This window comes from Anolis sagrei, chromosome 1, assembly GCF_037176765.1.
Source record: "Anolis sagrei isolate rAnoSag1 chromosome 1, rAnoSag1.mat, whole genome shotgun sequence".
Classification (NCBI taxonomy): Eukaryota; Metazoa; Chordata; class Lepidosauria; order Squamata; family Dactyloidae; genus Anolis; species Anolis sagrei.
Genome location: NC_090021.1, coordinates 160,071,845 through 160,096,132, shown reverse-complemented (window position 1 = coordinate 160,096,132; position 24,288 = coordinate 160,071,845). Strand labels below are relative to the sequence as shown.

At 41.7% G+C, this 24,288-nt stretch overlaps 1 protein-coding gene across 1 annotated transcript in view; it reads left to right on the top strand.

The window, feature by feature from the left end:
- The first annotated feature begins 687 nt into the window (after positions 1-687).
- The window catches only part of TWIST2 (twist family bHLH transcription factor 2), a 45,068-nt gene continuing 21,467 nt past the window's right edge, over positions 688-24,288 (top strand). Inside the window, exon 1 of the mRNA XM_060784016.2 lies at positions 688-1,468. Within this exon, the coding sequence (XP_060639999.2) occupies positions 946-1,428 (483 nt within the window). The 5' untranslated portion in view covers positions 688-945 and the 3' untranslated portion in view covers positions 1,429-1,468. The remainder of the gene's footprint in view (positions 1,469-24,288) is intronic.

Here is a 24,288-nt window from a genome sequence, read left to right as displayed (position 1 = left end):
CAGGTGGTGCAATACCGGCTAGACAGTGTAATTTCTCCAGTGGTGTAGGGCGCAGACACCCTGTGATAATGCGGCATGTCTCATTAAGAGCCACATCCACTGTTTTAGTGTGTTGAGATGTGTTCCACACTGGGCATGCGTACTCAGCAGCAGAGTAGCATAGTGCAAGGGCAGATGTCTTCACTGTGTCTGGTTGTGATCCCGAGGTTGTGCCAGTCAGCTTTCGTATGATATTGTTTCTAGTGCCCACTTTTTGCTTGATGTTCAGGCAGTTTGAGGTGGCTGAGGAAGGGATTCATTCAGAAAAAAAATTCAAGGCCCCCACACCTCACAAAAATTTAAATCTCGTACTTAAACCTCCTACTAGTATCTGGAGCATATTCTATTAATTTAACAACAGCTTCTACAAACTTACAGCAATACAAAAAACAGAGAAATACCTAATGAGATATTTGATTTTGAAGTTCGGCATAACCACAAATTTGTATGCACAGAACGGGGTGTGTGAGGTGGAAGTCATAGTTGTGCCTTATTGTAGGTGCGTGTCCAAGGTTTTGTTAACTGTAACCTAAAACTGTAAAACGTTAGCTGGGGAAACTGTTTTCCTCCCCCTGGCCTGCTGGTCCAATCAGAGAGCAGCCCTGCATCTCCCTCATTTCTGTCAACTATTTAGCAACTGAGCTCAGCTAAAGTTTCCAAAAAAGTTAGAATAACTTCCTCTCTCCAAGACCTCAATTTTTTGCACAGCCCGGTCCTTGAAATAAGATCCCTTCAAGAGACCTGGAAAACGTTTGCTCAGCAAAACCCTTTCTGTTTTTCCAAAGGCTGTGTCTCTGGAATTTAAAACACACTTTTAAAATACACAGAGAGACACCCACCATTTGAGGAGGGGGGAGAATTCCTTTTTGCCTCCCTCCCTCCCGCCCTCCCTTCCTTGCAGAAAGAATGGAAGAAAGTTCTAGTTCTCCTGTTTCTCCTGTGGACAGCTTAGGGACCAGCGAAGAGGAGCTGGAGAGGCAGCCAAAGAGATTTGGGAGGAAGAGGAGATGCAGTAAGAAGTCCAGTGAAGATGGAAGCCCGACCCCAGGCAAAAGGGGAAAGAAGTCCAGCCCGGGAGCCCAGTCCTATGAGGAGCTCCAAAGCCAACGGATTCTGGCTAACGTCCGAGAGAGGCAGAGGACTCAATCTCTCAACGAAGCGTTTGCTGCCTTAAGGAAAATCATCCCTACCCTACCTTCTGACAAACTCAGTAAAATCCAGACTCTCAAACTGGCTTCCAGGTACATAGACTTCCTCTACCAGGTTCTCCAGAGCGATGAGATGGACAATAAGATGACCAGTTGCAGCTATGTGGCTCACGAGAGGCTCAGTTATGCCTTTTCGGTGTGGAGGATGGAAGGCGCTTGGTCCATGTCCACCTCACACTAGTCGGCAGCATCCGGGTGAAGACAGCGCAACTGCCAAATTGGTAGGTGGCGGGTTCTTATTACTTTGGGGGGGACGTGAAATGTATAAGTTTGCATTGTACAACAGGGCTTCCAAATAGGAGGAGGTTGGGGGTGTCAACTGATAAAGGTTGAATGTTGTAAGATCGAAATCTCACTTGGTAGTCCTTCCTCAGTTCCTTTTCTGGAAAACTAAAATTATACAGCTGTTGTAGGGTTAGATTCATAAAGAAGCCTTTCTTCCCTCTGTTGTCATACCAACAAAGACATCAGTTTTAATTTTTAGATCTCTTATTTTCAGACTTAGATCAATTTGAAAAATTCTATTACAAGCCTTCACTTCCCTCTGCGGTGGCGCAGTGGGTTAAGCCACTAAAAAAGTAAAAACTTGGCCCTTTGAGCAAGCTTTTGGGAGTGCAGTGGAATAGATAACATGAAACTGATTGTGGCGCAGTGGGTTAAAGCACTGTGCCGGCAGGACTGAAGACTGACAGGTCACAGGTTCGAATCCGGGGAGAGGCGGATGAGCTCCCGCTATCAACTCCAGCTCCTCATCCGGGGACATGAGAGAAGCCTCCCACAAGGATGATAAAAACATCAAATTTAGCTGTAAATCGCCTACAGCATTCTCAGTTGGAGGGCGATGAATAAGTAATTAAATGATGATGATGATTTAAAAAATCATCCAGGTGTCCCCTGGGCAACGTCCTTGCAGACGGCCAATTCTCTCACACCAGAAGCAACTTGCAGTTTCTCAAGTCACTCCTGACATGACAAAAAAAACCTTCCCTCTTTTTCTCCTTTTTTTTTTTTTTGCTTTCAGCCAAAACAGGAACCCAAAGCAAAGTTAAAGAAAATGGCTTTTAATTGTATTTATAGGGGAAATCCTCATGCTTCATGACATTAGAGTCTGCATCTTCTATGGGAGGATGGTATTATTGACTATACACAGGGGCGGCTCAACCATTACGCAAAGTAAGCATTCGCAGTATAGTTGATTTTGCCCAGGGGCGCTCTTGAGGCACTCTTGGGGGAAAATAGACCTTGACATATGCGAGTTGTAGTTACTGGGATGTATAGTTCACCTACAATCAAAGAGCATTCTGAACTCCACCAATGATGGAATTGAACCAAATGTGGCACACAGAACTCCCATGACAAACAGAAAACAGTTGGGGGGGGGGGGGGCGGACAAAATACTGTGTGCTTACCGTTGAAAATTACCTAGGGCCGCCTCTGACTATACAAGATATAAATGTCTACACACACACACACACACACAGAATGCAGCTGTCAGCATGAAGATTTCATATCGCAAAGGGAATGGCAAAAAGTAGTTAACTTTGGAAAGTCTGCATTTGTCGCAAAGGATTTGAAAAGGGAGAATAAGACAAGAGATACTGTACAAATGAAAAGCAAAGGATCGAAGGATAGTATGCATTTCAGAATCTGGAAATAGATGACGGAAGCAGGCATTCTGTGTTTTTACAGTCTTGTCTTTTTGGGGCAAATGTGAGGGGCCAGCCCTTCCTCAAAAGCCAACTCCATGAGTTTGTAGGTTAAACAGATGTCCAGTGTTTGTTTTGTTTGAGGGATGCCCCTCCCACATTGTATATGAAAGATAAACACAGATCCAGCTGTTTTGCCCTCTTCGGGTCTGATTTGTTACCACTGAACGCAAAGCAATATCATTCATATGGATTCTACTCGAAACTTGGTGCCCTGTTTTGTTTTGTTTCTAAAAATCTTCTTTCACTTTTCTTTGAACAAGATACTTTTTAAAATGAATTCATTTTTGGAATACATTCCTCATTTAGCTGTAAATTGCCTAGAGCGTTCTCAGATGGAGGGCGATTAATAAGTAATTAAATATGATATGATATGATGATTTGCATTTGGTCAGAAGAATGTCAGAACAACATAGCAGTTTTTCCTTTGCAATGCAAATTATAGTACTATTTCATATGTATCAATGAAAACATGATGTATTTACTGTGTTAGGAACATTGATAGAAACACAGGGGGATGACAATAATATAGAATCATAGAATCATAGAATCAAAGAGTTGGAAGAGACCTCATGGGCCATCCAGTCCAACCCCCTGCCAAGAAGCAGGAATATTGCATTCAAATCATCCCTGACAAATGGCCATCCAGCCTCTGCTTCCAAAGAAGGAGCCTCCACCACACTCCGGGGCAGAGAGTTCCACTGCTGAACGGCTCTCACAGTCAGGAAGTTCTTCCTCATGTTCAGATGGAATCTCCTCTCTTGTAGTTTGAAGCCATTGTTCCACGTCCTAGTCTCCAGGGAAGCAGAAAACAAGCTTGCTCCCTCCTCCCTGTGGCTTCCTCTCACATATTTATACATGGCTATCATATCTCCTCTCAGCCTTCTCTTCTTCAGGCTAAACATGCCCAGCTCCCCAAGCCGCTCCTCATAGGGCTTGTTCTCCAGACCCTTGATCATTTTAGTCGCCCTCCTCTGGACACATTCCAGCTTGTCAATATCTCTCTTGAATTGTGCAGGGGTCCTCAAACTATGGCCCAGGGTCCGGATGCGGCCCTCCAAGGTCATTTACCTGGCCCTTGCTCAGGGTCAACTTAAGTCTAAAACGACTTGAAAGCACACAACAACATCAACAATCCTATCTCATCAGCCAAAAGCAACCCACACTTCCCATTGAAATACTAATAAGTTTATATTTGTTGAAATTGTTCTTAATTTTAATTATTGTATTGTTTTTAAGTATTTTTTGAACTACAAATAAGATATGTGCAAAGTGCATAGGAATTCATTCTTTTTTTTTCAAATTATAATCCAGCCTTCCAACAGTTTGAGAGACTGTGTCCTGGCCCTCTCTTTAAAAAGTTTGTGAACCCCTGATATAGTGCATAATGAGGAAAATGTTATTATGATACACATGTGGATAGCTACACCATGTATATATTTTGCGATATGGACCGTGTTCCTGGTGGGAAAAGATGCTACTGGTTTAGAAACAAAACTAAATTTTGGTGGTGTTGTGCAGTTGCAAATAAATGCATTTAGGCGTAAATTCTTTTAGCAACATTGTAAGGTTACAAATCAAGACCAAAACGCAATTTATAGTCTATAATCTGGGAGAAAATATATAAAGATGCACAAGTTCCATTATTTCAGAGGGAGAAAAGCTCCCCAAATTTCAGAAATGCTTAAATATTAATCCCTTGCTTTGATTTGTTAACATTAACTTGTACTTGAAATATAGGCACTGATGTAAATTTATTAAAATAAATACTTTGTCTCACAACCTTTGATGAAACTATGAAAAATTTGATTTTTTTCTGTTCTTGGTTTTAAACTGTTATTTCCTGTTTAAGTGTGTGGTACTTAGTTTGAAAGTAGTTGTTCTATTCCAGAAAGTTTCTTTTTGTGGCTGCCTCAAACTACATTGAATTGGTTGAAACTCTATGACAGGGGTCCTCAAACTAAGTCCAGATGCTGCCCTCCAGGGTCATTTACCTGGTCCTAATTCTGAAACGACTTGAAACCTAATTAGGTCAACCTAAGTCTGAAACGACTTGAAAGCACACAATAACAAGAATCTTATCTCATCAGCCAAAAGCAGGCTCACACTTCCCATTGAAATACTAATAAGTTTATATTTGTTAAAATTGTTCTTCATTTTAATTATGTTTTTAAGTGGTTTTTTGCACTACAAATAAGATATGTACAGTGTGCATAGGAATTCATTCATGTTTTTTTTTCAAATTATAATCCGGCCCTCCAACAGTTTGAGGGACTGTGATCTGGCCCTCTGTTTAAAAAGTTTGAGGACCCCAGGTCTATGACATATTCGTTGAAAAACAATAGCAAAATGTCTCAGTTCTTGTGGGTTTTTTCGGGCTATATGGCCATGTTCTAGAGGCATTTCTCCTGACATTTCGCCTCTATCTATGGCAAGCATCCTCAGAGGTGATCAAAATGTGCTGAAGGATGTCCTGCAAAAACAAAGTTTTTGCAATTTATTGTCCATGTTTTATGATAGAACCAATTAGGAAATGGCATATATAACCCAGGAACAGAAATCGTGTTACATAGTATAATCTACTTCATAGCATTCTGCATTAATAATGAATATCTTTATATTTTTGTGGTAGTATCAGATAAGACCGATGTATGTGTATGAGTGTGTATATATTTCCTATATATTCAAGTTCAAGCTTCTCTTGTACAAATGTGACTTCTAAAGTTTAAAGAAAGAAAGAAAAGAAGCAAATGTCCTCTTTGTGGGAACCTTTTTCTGCTTTTGCCCAAAACAGATGTAAAATATCTCAGACACATACTTTGCCGAAAACCTTAGATTGCAGGGTTTTTTTATTATTCACTCAGAGAAACAATAAATGCATCTTGTCTGCTTTTGTTTAACAAGGATTTGGCTATAGTCCAGTTGTTCCTTTACTCTGAGGAAGTCCCATTAAATTCAACTGAGCAAGTGAGTGGTAAGACTGCAGCCTTCATTTATTATCATCTCTATAGGAAGCCTTTAAAACTATACATTTAAAACCAGGATAGGATTGAGAGGTAGTCTGCATTTTGTGATCTTCTGTAGTTCACAGACGTGGGGAAATGTTTCTCATGTGTGAGGATACTAAAAGTGAGCATTGTAAAATACCTTTTGAATAAACCGAAATAATATTTGACACCTCTGTAAGTACTACACCATGCCTAAAGATAGAGCTGAAAGATAGGCTCAGTCCAATGTGAAACATACCTTTCCATATACAAATGTATTCAGGGGCGGCTCAACCCATTACACAAAGTAAGCATTTGCAGTATAGTTGATTTTGCCCAGGGGCGCTCTTGAGGCGCTCTTGGGGGAAAATAGACCTTGACATATGCGAGTTGTAGTTACTGGGATGTATAGTTCACCTACAATCAAAGAGCATTCTGAACCACCAATGATGGAATTGAACCAAATATGGCACACAGAACTCCGGCGACGAACAGAAAATATATATCAGTGATTTGGGGGGGCGGGGGCAAAATACTGTTTGCTTACCGTTGAAAATTACCTAGGGTCGCCTCTGAATGTACTGTAACTTTTGGATATCAGCCTAGTCTGCTGAGCGCCTGTTTAAATCTTGATTAGTGCAAGAAATAGTTGTTCTGTTGTTGTTTTTTTTTGTTTTTCCATGTAGTTTTTGTTTTTCCATGTAGTAGTTAATTTCTTTAGTTTTGTTCCCCTAAAATGTTATTCCCATTTAGATTTCCAAACAATTAAAGTTAATGATGTTTGTCAAGTTAGATAAAGCTGCAGAAAAGAAGCCCCAAAGAGGCAAAAATGAGGGAAGCGGAGCAATTTTAGTACCATGACCTAAGCAACTCTATAACATCTGGCAAAGTCATCACACCAGCTAACAAGGTGAAAAGGCATGATCCTGCAGGTATAGGTAGCAATCTGGAGCATCTCTGCCCACAGTAAAGTTTACAGGGGCGGCTCAACCATTACGCAAAGTAAGCGTTTGCAGTATAGTTGATTTTGCCCAGGGGTGCTCTTGGGGGGAAATAGACCTTGACATATGCGAGTTGTAGTTACTGGGATGTATAGTTCACCTACAATCAAAGAGCATTCTGAACTCCAGCAATGATGGAATTGAACCAAATATGGCACACAGAACTCCCACAACGAACAGAAAATATGTATCAGTGATTGGTTGAGGGGGTGGGGGGCGTCAAAATACTGTTTGCTTACCGTTGAAAATTACCTAGGGTCACCTCTGGTTGTTGGGCTTGGTCAAGTAAGTCGCTCCGAGTCCCTTGGGGAGGTGGTGGCGGTATACAAATAAAGTTTTGTTGTTGTTGTTGTTGTTGTTGTTATTATTATTATTATTATTATTATTTCTAAGGAGATTTCTTTTGGAGGGCTGCACATCGTGGCACCTAGGTCTTACATGCAAGTCCCATCAAGATTCATGTTTGGGCTTTGTTGTAGGCATTCCTAATAGGTATTGTAAATATATATATATAATACTTGAGTGCCACAAAGACATTATTTATTTCCCAAATGAATGAAGCCTCGAAAAAATATCGAAAGTCTTAAACAAGAGTACTGTTTACTACCCATAGTGTCCATGAATTGTCACATCGAAACAGAGAGATCCTAACTCACATGGCTCTTATGGAACTATCTTCTCCTCGAAGTGAGTTCCAGAGTCGAGTTCCCCTCGACTCTGGAACTCACTCCCTAAAGACATCAGACAGGCCCTAACCTTGGCAGTTTTTAGGAGGAGCTTGAAGACGTGGTTGTTCCAGTGTGCCTTCCTGGAATAATGATCCCATAGCACTTTGTCCTCCAAAGCACTTTATATTTCTTTAGATCTGCTCGTATGCCCTTCCACAAACGCCACTATCACCTTTCATCCATGTCCCAGCATTATTTCCATTTTAACTTTACATTTGGCCTTCCCACTGTTTTTAATTGCGTGTTGACTTATTGATAATGTTGTATATTTTATTGTCTATGTTTTTATTTTAATTGCTTGTACTGTTGTTTTGCTTGTATTGTTGTATTCGGGCTCGGCCTCATGTAAGCAGCATCGAGTCCCTTGGGGAGATGGTAGTGGGGTACAAATAAAGTGTTATTATTATTATTATTATTATTATTATTATTATTATTTCAGGAACAAGTTTTCCATTAGGGAAAAATGGGGCTCAAAGCTATAGAAAAAAAGAGTCTGTTGTTTACGACAGAACCATTCCTGTTGGGTAAACGGGAACACAAAAGGAAATGCTTCTTGGCAGGGGGTTGGACTGGATGGCCCATGAGGTCTCTTCCAACTCTTTGATTCTATGATTCTATGATTCTATGATACATATTCAAATCAAGCCATGTAATTGTTTCTCTACCTAGTCTCACTTTCTAAACATAAGATATTAACATCTAATTAATGTTGATGCCGTGGGGGGATTCTTCCTGGTTTGCTTCAAAAGGGTCTCCTGGCAGATGGCATTCCTTGGTATCTTGCTGAGATGCTCAATGCTCAATGATAAAACAGGCATATGGATCATAGCACATTACTGTACCAATGCCAAGCAAGATTGCCCGCATTCCCTCCCATGCTACGAATCCCATAACATGGATTAGTCATACCTGTTTAGCACACAGATATGTTGGAGTTGTAGATTTGGTTTCGAGTATGTGAAAATGGAATACTGGGTATCTGTTTCATCAGTGAATGAAAGAAATTGCAGAAAGAAAATATTGGACGTTGAAGCATTTGTTCCCCTCAATTACGACAAAGAAAAACTGAGTAAATTCTGATGAGCGCCCAAACTGGCAGATGCCAAGTAATAAGAGAAGTGAGCATGCATTGCTTCAAAATAGGAAATGCAATCATTCTTCCATACAGCCCATCCCTTGAAAAAAAATTAAGGCCTGATCTCGATTGAGTTTCTTAGCAAAATAAACTACTATGTGACTTTGGACTTTTCCATATGCATCACCTTTCCAGAACAATATTGTAAAATGAATAAAGATGAAGGTTTCTTCTGCTCAATTGAAAAATCAGAGGGTTTTGCAGAACAGAGCTATGGGAACCGGGGAGGAAAGCCACATAGCTTCAAAACTGCCAGAAGCTGAGGACTGTGAATGTACTCAGTTCCCTTATACTCTTTTCTGCCCCTCAAGAAGCCACTATAACCATGCCCACATTCAGAGGTGGCCCTAGGTAATTTTCAACGGTAAGCAATCAGTATTTTGCCCCCCCCCCCCCCCAACCAATCACTGATATATATTTTCTGTTCATTGTGGGAGTTCTGTGTGCCAAATTTGGTTCAATTCCATCATTGGTAGAGTTCAGAATGCTCTTTGATTGTAGGTGAACTATACATCCCAGTAACTACAACTTGCATGTGTCAAGGTCTATTTTCCCCCAAGAACGCCTCAAGAACCTCCTGGGCAAAATCAACTATACTGCAAACGCTTACTTTGCGTAATGGGTTGAGCCGCCCCTGTCCACATTGATAGAAAAATGCCAGATTTAGATCCTGCTATTTCCAATTTCATACTGCATTAAAATAAATTGACGTGGAAAGCTGGTATAAACATTCTTTGGTTGTACTGGGAGCTGATAGAAAATATTCAGAAAAGAACAAAATGTATGGATCTCCAACATAAAATAGGAACAAAATCTGAGACTTTCTAGTGTTTTCAATAAGCTTGTAAATGAGTATGAGATATTTAAAAAATGTCCATATGCTGCACATCTCTTTATCCCTTCCTGGTTTTGTTGCTTAGGAAGAAGAACAACAACACTTGACAGCTATACGATGTTTTAGGATAGATGGAATAATTGAGAGAATATGGCAAAGAGAACAAATCTCTATTGCACTATGTAATGAAATTTGTGTGTGGGGGGGAATCTGTTCCTGGTTTGAAAGAGTTACTTCCTGTTTAATTGCGTGGTACTTACTTCCTTTAAAAGTAGTTGTTATACTTAAGAAACTTTGTTTTTGTGGCTTCCACAACCTATGTTGAATTGGTTGAAATTCAATGAAATATTAATTGAAAAACTATAGCAAAACATGTTGCAGGTTGTCCCACAAAAACAAAGTATTTGCATTGTCGAAGGCTTTCATGGCCGGAATCACTGGGTTGTTGTAGGTTTTTTTGGGCTATATGACCATGTTCTAGAGGCATTCTCTCCTGACGTTTCGCCTGCATCTATGGCAAGCATCCTCACTACCTCTGAGGATGCTTGGCTTAGAATCATAGAATCAAAGAGTTGGAAGAGACCTCACAGGCCATCCAGTCCAACCCCCTGCCAAGAAGCAGAAATATTGCATTCAAATCACCCCTGACAGATGGTATCCAGCCTCTGTTTAAAAGCTTCCAAAGAAGGAGCCTCCACCACACTCCGGGGCAGAGAGTTCCACTGTTGAACTGCTCTCACACTCTGCTGAATGGCTCTCACAGTCAGGAAATTCTTCCTAATGTTCAGATGGAATCTCCTTTCTTGTAGTTTGAAGCCATTGCCTCGCGTCCTAGTCTCCAGGGAAGCAGAAAACAAGCTTGCTCCCTCCTCCATGTGGCTTCCTCTCACATATTTATACATGGCTATCATATCTCCTCTCAGCCTTCTCTTCTTCAGGTTAAACATGCCCAGCTCCTTAAGCCGCTCCTCATAGGGCTTGTTCTCCGGACCCTTTATCATTTTAGTCGCCCTCCTCTGGACACATTCCGGCTTGTCAATATCTCTCTTGAATTGTAGTGCCCGGAATTGGACACAATATTCCAGGTGTGGTCTAACCAAAGCAGAATAGATGCAGGCAAAACATCAGGAGAGAATGCCTCTAGAACATGGCCATATAGCCCGAAAAAACCTACAACCCAAAGTATTTGCAGTTTAATAAACCCTTTCTGTGTTCTTTTATGACAGAAACAATTAGGAAATTACAGTTATAATCCAAGATTTAAAAAATGTGTTACATAATGTTATCGGGTGATTCCTGCCAGTCATTAAACAAAAGAATTCAGAGCTTGTCTAATTTTGTTCCTGTAAGAACGATTATTTTTCAGCTTTAAACATACAGTATTTACTTCAGAATACATCCCACAAAATTAAGTGGAGTTTAGTTCTAAGTAAAACATGTATGAGGACACACTGTGTAGTGTTTCATTCTGATGATTCAGAATTCCTTTGGGCAATTCTAGACACCATTGAAAAAAGACCAGTTGATTAATTGACATAAAAGTATTATTCATATGGTAAGGTTAAAAAGGTAAAGGTAGTCCCCTGACATTAAGTCCAGTCATGTCTGACTCTGGGGTGTGGTGCTCATCTCCATTTCTAAGCTGAAGAGCCAGCGTTGTCCGTAGACACCTCCAAGGTCATGTGGCCAGCATGACTGCATGTAGCGCCGTTACCTTCCCGCCGGAGTGGTACCTATTGATCTACTCACATTTGCATGTTTTCGAACTGCTAGGTTGGCAGAAGCTAGGGCTGACAGCGGAAGCTCACACCGCTCCCTGGAATCGAACCTGCAACCTTTCGATCAACAAGCTAAGCAGCTCAGTGCTTTAAACCACTGCGCCACCGGGGGCTCCTTATTCATATGGTAGTATATGCTAAATATCCCTTTTCTAGATTTCCAAAATTCAAAATTGTCCACATGGATGGCTGAAACAATGACATCTTTTCTTTCTTTATGTTTAATATACACAAATTTTGCCTTGAACATATTTTTCAGCAGACCCATTTAAAATTGAGATCTATGGGCAAATTCTGTGAGATAACTTTTCCTAGTAGCACACAGTGGTTTCCCTTCACAAACTGGAAGCAGTTAAGAGTCCACTTAAGACAATTACTTGAAGTTCCCAATGTTAGGACCTTTCACCTGATGTCTACTAGGCGCAGAGCATTTATGGTGGAATTGGTAATCCCAACCAGAGTAGACATATCAATTGATGAACAACAAAACGCTCTTTATATACATCTTGTAAACAATTAGTTAATGTGTGCTCTAGTTTAATTTATTCATCTTTAGCTTGCTAGAAGTTGTTCTGTTGAAATTTATGAGAAATAAATCCATTCAGCATCCAGGCTTGAGCTTGCTGGGATCCAAAGGGAGCATATGCATGAAAATCATTTGAAGAGTCAGTGGCAAGCTTGTTGGGATTTTTTTGTAGCAATCTCACCGGTCCGTTACTAAGTAAGATATATATTATAGGGCTGGGCGGTTTCATTCGTTAATTTCGTAATTCGTTATTGATTCGTATTTAAATTAGCTTACGATCCGATATTGAGCCATGCAGGAGCAACTAAAAATCGAAACGAATTTTTCAATTTATTTCGTAATTGGTTCGAAATCGTTTCGAAATCGTTTCGAAATTGTTTCATTATTATTTCCGTATGTCTGGTGCAAGTTTTAGGTTGTTGTTTGTTTTATCAGTGATAAAAAATAAATTATCACACCAACAGTCAACAACAGAGGGAGAGAAAAGCTTCAGAAGTTCCCCCTGTCCCATATGGAGGGGTTTTTTTTGCATATTGCGCAATCGCGTCCTCCATTAATAAATCGATTAGTAATTGTTTCATAATTGTTTCGTAATTTACAAAATTTCATATTTTTTGAACTTTTTTAAACAAAAATTTCGGAATTCTTTTAAAAAATGAAACTCAAAAACCCCCTAAAAACGAATCGAGTTTAGAAACAATTTTTTCTGTGGTTACCCAGCCCTAATATATTACTAAAAAGAGATATACTAAAAAAAAAAAAAACCCCAAAGCACTACATACAAAACGTTTCCAAGCCTGGCCAGATTAACTGAGTAGTTTCATTGGTAGAAATATTGTTCTGATGATCAAACACATGTGCTTTATTAATGAAGAAAGTAACACTTTGGCATTTCTTTCCTTTCTTTCTTTTTTGCTAACAATAACAGTAATAAATGTGTGATTATTAGACAGAATACATATTGCTAATTCACACAGTACAGCCGGCAAGATTAGCTTAACATCTTTTTTTTAATGCATTATATTTCCAGCTGAATAATTTCCCAAAATGGTTCCAAATTATTTCATTTGAGAGCAAGTCCACATTGCAATAAAAATGTATGTTTTTGATTGAAATGTATTAAGGGGTTTCAATTTTGAACATTTTAGCAAAGCACCAAAGCGAAATGTAATTTGTGTAGTACAGTGTTTCTCAACCTTCCTAATGCCACAACCCCTTAATACAGTTCCTCATGTTGTGGTGACCCCCAACCATAACATTATTTTCGTTGCTACTTCACAACTGTAATTTTGCTACTGTTATGAAGCATCATATAAATATCTGATATGCAGGATGTATTTGATATAAATATGTGATATGCTCATATTTGAATACTAGTGGAATGGGGGGGGGGGGAGAACTGATTTTGTCATTTGGGAGTTGTAGTTCCTGGGATTTATAGCTTACTTACAATCAAAAAGCATTCTGAACTCCACCAATGATGTAATTAAACCAAACTTGGCACACGGAATTCCCATTACCAAGAGAAAATACTGGAAGGGTTTGGTGGGCATTGACCTTGAGTTTTGGAGTTGTAGTTCACCTACATCCAGAGAGCACTGTGGACTCAAACAATGATGGATCTGGACCAAACTTGGCACAGATACTCAATGTGCCCAAATGTGAACACTGGTGGAGTTTGGGGGGTAATAGACCTTGACATTTGGGAGTTGTATTTGCTGGAATGTATAGTTCACCTACAATCAAAGAGCATTCTGAACCCCACCAACGATAGAATTGGATCAAACTTCACACATGGAATCTTCATGACCAACAGAAAATGCGGTGTCTTCTAATGGCCTTTGGTGACCCATCTGACATCTCCTGGTGACCCCCCAAGGGGTCCCGACCCCCAGGTTGAGAAATGCTGGTGTAGTAGTAAGGCATTCTCCCATCCATCCTGGTGTATATTATTATATTAACATCTTATTGAAGTCAAAGAAAGAGTTAAGAATTTCTCATATCAAAATCAATATGACTTCAAATTACTCGCCGTAGTTTTGCTTGGATTATGTCATTGTGGTTCATGTTCTTGCTGGTGCTATTTCAGTTCATTATAGAGAGTACAATGAACTGAAATTTTAAATTGATTTGTATATTGGGTTGTTGCAGGTTTTTCCGGGCTATATGGCCATGTTCTGGAGGCAATTTTTCTCCTGACGTTTCGCCTGCATCTATGGCAAGCATCCTCAGAGGTAGTGAGGTCTGCTTGCCATAGATGCAGGCGAAACATCAGGAGAAAAATTGCCTCCAGAACATGGCCATATAGCCCGGAAAAACCTACAACAACCCAGTGATCCCGGCCATGAAAGCCTTCGACAATACATTGATTTGTATATTGTTGAAAATTCAATTTAAGGCAAAAGAAACTTACTGTATGTACTTGAGTATAAGCCTAGTTTTTCAGTCCTTTTTTTAGGCTGAAAAAACCTCCCCCGGCTTAGACTCGAGTCAGTGTAATTTATTATTTTACTTTGTTGTTGTTGTTGTTGTTACATTTATTATATTATTGTTGTTATTATTACATTTATTATTTTACTCTATTTATTATTGTTATTGTTACATTTATTATTTTACTGTATTTTTATTACATTTATTATTTTACTCAATTATTACTGTTATTACATTCCATTATTTTACTCTATTATTATTATTATAATTTTACTCTATTATTATTGGAGGACATGTAAGCATTAGGCCTGTCGGTTTTAGTTCGTTAATTCGTTATTTCGTAATTTAATCGTTATTTTTACCATATCCGACGCGATTTCAAAACATATTTTCAAACCCGGAAGGTTTAAAAATATTGAAACAGCAGCCCCATTTTTTTTACGAGCTTCAGCTCGTCTCGTTAATGGGATGGAGGCTGCTGTGCTGCTGGTGCCAGTGGGAGCCAATCCGGCGCTCCCAAGCACCCCAGCAGTAAATGGGGCGGGCGGGGCGAAGGGGCGGCGCGAGCAACACAGCTGGGAGGAGGGCGCAGGAGCGCGCGCGCCATCCGATCGGCTCCGGCTGCTGCGCCCTCCTCCTCCCAGCTGTGTTGCAGGAAGTGTCAGGAGGAGGAGGAGGAGGGCGCAGCAGCCGGAGCCGATCGGATGGCGCGCGCGCTCCTGCGCCCTCCTCCTCCAAAGGCAGGCGGGCAGGCGGGCAGGTGGGGCCCCCACCCAAACACCTGCAGCGCCCTTTCTCACCTCCACCTCCACCTTCTCTTCCTTCTCCTTCTCCTTCTTCCTGAAACGTGGACAGGGTCTGGCTGCGGGGTCTCCGAGCTCGGCAGCAAGGGCGCACTGACGTCACTGCGCTGGCCTGGCCCGCGGAAGAGGAGGGGGAGGGGGAGGAGGGGGGAGGGGGAGGGCGCAGCAGCCGGAGCCGATCGGATGGCGCGCGCGCTCCTGCGCCCTCCTCCTCCTCCTCCTCCTCCTGGCACTTCCTGCAACACAGCTAATGGAGGAGGAGGAGGGCGCAGGAGCGCGCGCGCCATCCGATCGGCTCCGGCTGCTGCGCCCTCCCCCTCCCCCTCCTCCCCCTCCCCCTCCTCTTCCGCGGGCCAGGCCAGCGCAGTGACGTCAGCGCGCCCTTGCTGCCGAGCTCGGAGACCCCGCAGCCAGACCCTGTCCACGTTTCAGGAAGAAGGAGAAGGAGAAGGAAGAGAAGGTGGAGGTGGAGGTGAGGAAGGGCGCTGCAGGTGTTTGGGTGGGGGCCCCACCTGCCCGCCTGCCCGCCTGCCTTTGGGGGGCCTTCCTTCCCTCGCCGCCCTGGCCCCCCTTTGCCCCCTTTGCCTCGCAGGCAGGCTTCGCGGCGCCGGCTGCCTTCAATATTCATTATTATGATTACCATGTGAGCTTATATATTAGAGTATACGTGTTATGGCTTTAGTCACGCCAATCATATATCAACGGGTTGCTGTGCGTTTTCCGGGCTGCCAGGAAACGCCCCCAGCAGCATTCTCTCCTGACATTTCGCCCACAACTATGGCAGGCAGGCCTCCTCAGAGCTTGAGGGGTCCCCGGGAAACTAGGCCAGGGGGGCTTGTTTGTGTAGGCCTGTTTGATCAAGAAAAAATTTGTTTCTAAAATGTTTTGTAAATATTTACGAAATTTCGTAAATAACAAAACATTTTTTTGGAAAGTTTTGTAAATATTTTAAATATCGAAACAAAAAAACACCCCAATTACAAATCGATTTTAGAAACAAATTTTTTCTTGATCAAACAGGCCTAGTAAGCATATCTACATTGAAGAAGGTTAAAATAATGGTTTAATCAGAGTTGAACAGTCTTATCTTGAATTACAGTTTTATGTAAATATTCAAAAACATTTAACCTACTGATACCTAAATTAATACAATTTCATTGGTATCTATTTTTATTTTGAAACTGACCAGTAGCTGCTGCATTTCTCGCCCTCAGCTTATATTCGAGTCAATCCATTTTCCCAGTTTTTTGTGGTAAAATTAGGTGCCTCGGCTTATATTCAGGTCGGCTTATACTCGGGTATATACGGTATGTATTAAAAACCAATTAAAACTATACAGTGAATAAGATTCTTAGCTACCCGTCTCTTTCTCTGTGCCTTACAACAATTCAGAATGATCCTTTATTTCAGTTGTGCCTTTTATCCCTAATATATAAAAAGTTGCAAAGAAGTCTATTTTTCACTGCAACACATCTGAAACTGTATTGCCGAAGGCTTTCATGGCCAGAATCACTGGGTTGTTGTAGGTTTTTCGTGCTATATGGCTATGGTCATATAGCCCGAAAAATCTACAACAACCATATCTGAAACTACAAAATATTATGTGATGTGACCATTTCAAAGGTGTGTTGACAACTTTTGGATAGGCCAACTAGGATGTTTCAGCTTGGCATTTCTTTTCTCTTTCAAGTTTTCTCTACCCACATCATTTTCAGGGTGAAAAAAAACAAACAAATATTATACCATGAACATTCACTACTTTTTCACTCTACCCTATGATTTTGCTTCTTGCAAAATCCCTCTACCTCAAGTTTTATAATCACAATCATCCATTGAATATTATGTAAGGCGCTTTGTATGCTGTACATTTTTCGGAATTATACCTTTTTCCTCATAGGCTCATAATCTGTTTTTAAGGAAGGTAAAAGAAAAGGAAAGTTGGGGGAAAGTAGAGGCTTTTAAAATAAACTTTTTTTTTTGTCGTGTCAGGAGCGACTTGAGAAATTACAAGTCGCTTCTGGTGTGAGAGAATTGGCCATCTGCAAGGACGTTGCCCAGGGGACGCCCGGATGTTTTGATGTTTTGCCATCCTTGTGGGAGGCTTCTCTCATGCCCCTGCATGGAGAGCTGGAGCTGATAGAGGGAGCTCATCCGCCTCTCTCCAAATTCGAACCTGTGACCTGTTGGTCTTCAGTCCAGCCGGCAGAACCCCTGGTGGCGCAGTGGGTTAAGCCCCTGTGCCGGCAGGACTGAACACCGACAGGGCGCAGGTTCAAATCTGGGCAGAGGCGGATGAGCTCCCTCTATCAGCTCCAGCTCCTCATGCGGGCACATGAGAGAAACCTCCCACAAGGATGATAAAAATACCCAATCATCCGGGCGTCCCCTGGGCAATATCCTTGCAGACGGCCAATTCTCTCATACCAGATGTAACTTGCAGTTTCTCAAGTCACTCCTGACACGACAAAAAAAAAGTCCTGCCGGCACAGGGGTTTAACCCACTGCGCCACCGGGGGCTCCTATTTTAAATTATCTGATACACTGTTTTACTCATTTTTCCCTAAGAAGCATTATCCCATGACTTATTAACAACAAAATATTGCTCAAGAATAATAAGAGTTTTGCTTCTGACTCATCAACTTATCATGTTAGCATCTAAAAGCACAGTCTGTTAAAAGTCTCCTTTCCCTCCTGCCCCACTTTTCTAACATTGTATTTTCTAATTTTGTCCATGTTTCCCACAGGTGTAAAACACTTTCTAATATGAAGGTAAAAGAGATAAGCATATTAGACCTCTCTTCTGTGGACTCACAGAAACTTATCTCTTCTTTCTGATGTATCTCCCTCCCACTCTTTTGGGTGGTCTCCTGATAGGCATAAGAAGAACCAACAACCTCATTAGATGGGGTACTTTTTGGCAGCATGTGCCGGTTCCTCTATAGCAGGGGTCCTCCAACTAAGCCCCGAGGGCCGAATGTGGCCCTCCAAGGTCATTTACCCGGCCCTCACTCAGGGTCAACCTAAGTCTGAAATGACTTGAAAGCACACAGCAACAACAACAATCCTATCTCATCAGCCAAAAGCAGGCCTACACTTCCCATCGTATTTGTTAAAATTGTTCTTAATTTTAATTATTGTATTGTTTTTGCACGACAAAAAAGATATGTGCAGTGTGCATAGGAATTCATTCATGCTTTTTTCAAATTATAATCTGGACCTCCAACAGTTTGAGGGATTGTGACCTGGCCCTCTGTTTAAAAAGTTTGAGGACCCCTGCTCTATAGTTTTACTATGGAGCCCTCTGGTTCCCATTCCATGATGTAGGATTCCTTCCAGCAGGGCTCTGTCATAAAATTAGGGAGGAACTGGCACATGCCGCTGCGGCACAAACACAGGAGGCTTCCCATGTTGCATTGAATCAACTGAAGCCAGGCAGCAGATGCTTCCCCCATGGGATGAGTTGAGGGGGGGGGGGGAAGCTGGGCAATATGAGGCTTGGGACGACGGGTTGGGTTCCCACACCCCCTGCTAGGCACCACTGAATTTGCCATGATGCTTGGCAATTCTGGTGGCCCATCCGAAGAAGTGAATAGATTCCATCTTCTCAGTAATAAATGTCAAAAGTTTACAACATGACCTGGTTCGTGCAGCAATGTTTCTTAAACCACATGATTTCTTTCCCCAAGTGATTTCAATTCCCACAGCACTTAAACAATAGCTCCAAGTTCTGCAATGTAATGTGCTAGCAATACTAGTTTTGGAGAAGACTTAAGCCAATATACTTAAGCCAATAAAGAGAGGTCAAGGTCTTGATTTTGTTCCAAGTGGCAACACTCAGCTGGTGCTGAAGATGGAGGGCAGACCGGACTCTGTACCCGATTGTTTCCATCAGTGCCTCGAGGCCGTTACTGGATGGCTGCGTGCCAGCAGGTTGAGGGTGAATTGAGCAAAGATGGAGATCCTATGGCTGGGTCAACCGGCCAGTGGGGATATCCAGCTGCATACCCTGGATGGCGAGGCGCTATGCCCGTCATCATTGGTAAAGAGTCTGGGAGTCCTTTTGGACCCTCTGCTGACGATGGAGGCCCAGGTCTCCACTGTTAGCAGAACCGCCTTCTTTCATCTGCGGCAGGCTAGACGGCTGGCCCCCTACTTGTCCAAGGACGACCTAGCTACGGTCATCCAGGCTACGGTCATCTCAAGACTAGACTACTGTAACGCCCTCTACATTGGCCTTCCTCTGTCGGTGATCCGGAAGCTCAAGTTGGTACAAAATGCAGTTGCTCGGCTTCTTGCGGGAATTCTGATGAGATGCCACATAACCCCAATCTTACTGCAGCTGCATTGGCTACCAATTGAGCACCGGATCGCTTTTCAAAGTGATGGTACTCACCTTTAAGGCCTTGCATGGTCTGGGGCCGATGTACCTGAGGGAGCGCCTCACCGCCTACCAACCCCAGAGATCCCTCCGTTCCGAAGACCAAGATCTATTGGAAATTCCCAGTGTTAAGACCTTGCGTCTAACAGCAACCAGACGCAGAGCCTTCACAGCAGTGGCAGCATCACTCTGGAATACTCTGCCACCTGAAGTCCATGCCTTGTGGGACTTATCAGCTTTCCGCAGGGCTTGTAAGACATACCTGTTTCGACAGGCCTTTGATTTTTGATATTGCTGTTTTTTAAATTGTTTTAAATTATTTTTAAATTGTGTTAGATTTTAGCCATTCTTGTAAGCCGCTTCGAGCCCCAGGGGAGTGGTGGCATATAAGTTCGAATAATAAATAATAAATAAATAAATAAGTCTTTGTAATATACGAGTGACTGAGGTCTGCAGTCAACACACTTACTGGGAAGACCTAGGGCTCATTTACACAAATGAAAAAATCTGGACTCAACTTGAATCTAGTGCTGGCTATTTTCATGGCACATGGGAACCTTCAGTGAGTATCCCAGCTTCTTTCTTTTGCTCCTAACCCAATTTTGCCCCAATTTAAGGAAAATCAGGGAAGACTCTAGAGTAAGGTCCTCAAACTTTTTAAGCAGAGGGCCTGGTCACAGTCTCTCAAGCTGTTGGAGGGCTGGATTATAATTTGAAAAAAACATGAACACTGCATATATATTATGTGTAGTACAAAAAACACTTTAAAACATTACAATGATTAAAATGAAGAACAATTTTAACAAATATAAACTTATTAGTATTTCAATGGGAAGTGTGGCTGTTGAGATAGGGTTGTTGTTGTTGTTGTTGTTGTTGTTGTTGTTGTGTGCTTTCAAGTCATTTCAGACTTAAGTTGACCCTGAGCAAGGGCCAGGTAAATGACCTTGGAGGACCGTATCCAGCCCTCGGGCCTCAGTTTGAGGACCTCTGCTCTAGAGTTTCATCTATCTTGGAACTTCATGGCAATGTAGACAACTGGATCAGGTTTATTTTTATTGAATCCACTGTCCAAATGGACACTGCACCATTACCCTTTCCTGACATAGCTCAACACATCCCCATGTCACCGTCACCATTTCTTGCTGGTGACATGGGTGCCCCATTCTGACACTAGCAGACATAGCAGGCAATAGCCAGGCATTCACAGGGAGCTCCATGGCTGGCTAGAAGCATACCTTATCTATGGGATGAAAAGGACAGGTGAATATAGAATTCAATGGACACATAATAAGAGCCAGCCTTTTCACAACATATCTCTTCCATAGAATCATAGAATCAAAAAGTTGGAAGAGACCTCATGGCCACGCAGTCCAATCCCCTGCCAAGAAGCAGGAATATTGCATTCAAAGCACCCCTGACAGATGGCCATCCAGCCTCTGTTTAAAAGCCTCCAAAGAAGGAGCCTCCACCACACTCCGGGGCAGAGAGTTCCACTGCTGAACAGCTCTCACAGTCAGGAAGTTCTTCCTCATGTTCAGGTGGAATCTCCTTTCTTGTAGTTTGAAGCCATTGTTCCGTGTCCCAGTCTCCAGGGAAACAGAAAACAAGCTTGCTCCCTCCTCCCTATGGCTTCCTCTCACATATTTATACATGGCTATCACATCTCCTCTCAGCCTTCTCTTCTTCAGGCTAAACATGCCCAGCTCCTTAAGCCGCTCCTCATAGGGCTTGTTCTCCAGACCCTTGATCATTTTAGTCGCCCTCCTCTGGACACATTCCAGCTTGTCAATATCTCCCTTCAATTGTGGTGCCCAGAATTGGACACAAAATTCCAGGTGTGGTCTAACCAAAGCAGAATAGAGAGGTAGCATTACTTCCCTAGATCTAGAACTTTGATCATTTTAGTCGCCCTCCTCTGGACGCATTCCAACTTGTCAATATGAGTCTCTTGAATTGTGGTGCCCAGAATTGGACACAATATTCCAGGTGTGGTCTAACCAAAGCAGAATAGAGGGGTAGCATTACTTCCCTAGATCTAGACACTATGCTCCTATTGATGCAGGCCAAAATCTCATTGGCTTTTGGAGTGGAGACAAGCAGTGGAGACAAGGTGATGGACCATCTGGACATAGGACCAGATTCAGGTACCTGCTAGATATGTGACAGCTCTGGAGCAAAAACACCCTGGAGTAATTTGCCTAGTGTACACAAGGCATCAGTGGGACAATCCAGACTGAATATGTTTTAGGGTTATGTTCCTAAGTGTTTTCCTACCAGAAGCACAAATGTTGCAGATTTTCCAACATAACCAAAAATGCAAATTGAACCTGCTTAGTATGGATCCAGCCACCTACCCCTGTTTCATTTCTAGGGGTTGTGTGGGCTGTTTATGACAGTTAATATGCAACATACCCTTCCAAGATTTCCTGATTATGTTTTTAGATACAGGAAATCTGGAATAATCCTTTGATAATACCGTCATTTTCACCACCCTGCAAGACTAAAGAGCATATTATATTATCCCAAGCAATTGATTTGCATGGGGATGTGGGGTATTTCAGATTAGATCCCTCAAGGATCATAATAATGAGGCATGAAGATATTTCCAACATCTGTATCAGGGAAGCCAGCATGCAGCAGCTAAAAAGGCATAACATACTCAAGGCCCACTTCATTTCTCTTCTCTTCTCTGACATCTCCTTCATGAAGTCAGCATGTGGAGTCAGGGAAAGGAAAGCATTAATAGTGGCACATAACACAGACTCTAGCTTAGAAAAGTTAGATGAGCTTGGTGTTGTTTATTAAGGGTTAAATCATACAAATATTACTGTCATTAAGTCAGCTTCGAACTATGAAAACCCTATAAAATCTATCAACTACTTAATTAAGTTTATTTTGATATATTTAAAGTAAGGATATTTGATATATCCTTGTAGCGGATTTTAGAAATCCATTTGTGTTTCCATTTAGCCACCTGTGTGTCCGTGGCTCTATTTGTTTGCAGCCCAGATCAGATGTTTTGAGGTTTTAAAATGCACACATGCACTGGAGCAGTCCACACCAGGGTATATGAAGTCACTTGTTTTCCTTGACTGTAGGGATATACAGTCATATGAATTTGCACATTTTTTGGCTGAAAGTGGGTTTTAAGTGCACCTTTTTAACACGTACTTTCGTGAAATGTCATTTATGTTATGAAATGTTACCACTTTTTATCCCAGTTTCTTCCATGTTTTAGGGCACATGTAGAAGGGCCCCTAGAGAATGGTTTTTGTTTTATATCTCTTTTGTTGCCATGATTCCCACTAGATTTCTGAGAATAACTCTTTCCACTAGTTGTCATCCAAGAGCAATTTTCAGTCCAAAATAACAGGAGTGTGAGCCTCAGGCACAACAGGGAAAAACAGACACACCCAACAGAGACAGCGTTCAGATCTGAACCTCTGGATTAGTGGTATAATCCCAGGATAGCAATGATCAGGGACATCTGCAAGGTTTGCCAGAAGAGAAAATTTATGATCCAGGTTATTTCGTATGCATGGTCATATGGTTACCAGTATATCAACATGCTGAACTCTCTAGTCAACTGATCTTACTGATTTGGCATAATACCTTATGCCTCAACCGACTCCTTTTGCTTGGCTGATTTTTCTGCTTAATAGCACTTGATATTCAATCATTTTTTCCTCAGTAGCAGGTAATTGGCATGAGATAGTTTTCTAGCTTAGAGAGTGACCATAATGGTAGGCATCTACTACTGCTGTTTGCATGGTAGCCATAAAATAGTAACTTTGTGAAATAAAATCCTTAATATCTGGGTCAAGTATGCATTGAATAGTTCAAGTATGCATTGAATGTTTCTAAAATGAGTAGACTATGGTCCCTTCTACACTGCCATATAATCCAGATTATCAAAGCAGATAACCCACATTATCTGCTTTGAACTGGATTATATGAATCTGCAGTGCTATATCATAATAATAATAATAATAATAATTTTATTTATACCCCGCTCCATCTCCCCCAAGGGTACTCGGGGCGGCTTATATGAGGCCACGCCCATCAACACAATAAACACAGTATACACAAAATATAAAATGCAAAAACTTCATACTTCATGCCCAGCTCATCTGGACAACGTTGAGGAATCTTAAGCGCTTTCAAACCAGTCCTTTGGCATCAAGAGGCAGACTTTGTGCCTTCAATATAGGCAATTGGACTGGGGTTGTGAGTGTTTCGACCTCATAGCCATTGAGAAAGAGGGAACTTGGAAGCTACTCAGCTGGAAAACTCCTTGGACCCAAGACAACCAGAGATATAATGTATATTTTCTTTACCCTTTTTGGAACACCAAGTTTAATGCCTCAGAAAGATAACTCTTTGTAAACAATAAAGTCTATTTTGAGTTATCTATAGTGTCTTGTTGATCCTCGAGAGTTCTAGTTCTCTAAAGGAAGGCAAGAAGCAATCCCCTGGGGAAAAGTTGCCATGTCCTTGTTTTTTCACTAAAAACTATAGATCCACAGGCAGCGACGGCACAGAAACCGTTTTTATCGTATTTGCCTTCTAACGATCTACATTGTAGAATTAATGCAGTTTGACACCACTTTAACTCCCATGATTCAATGGAACTCTCTCCACCCCAAGAGTTTGGAAATAACTAGTTAACAATTGTAAACAATTAAAGTCATTGAGTCACTTCTAAATTGTAGAACCTATGTGTTGACTCTT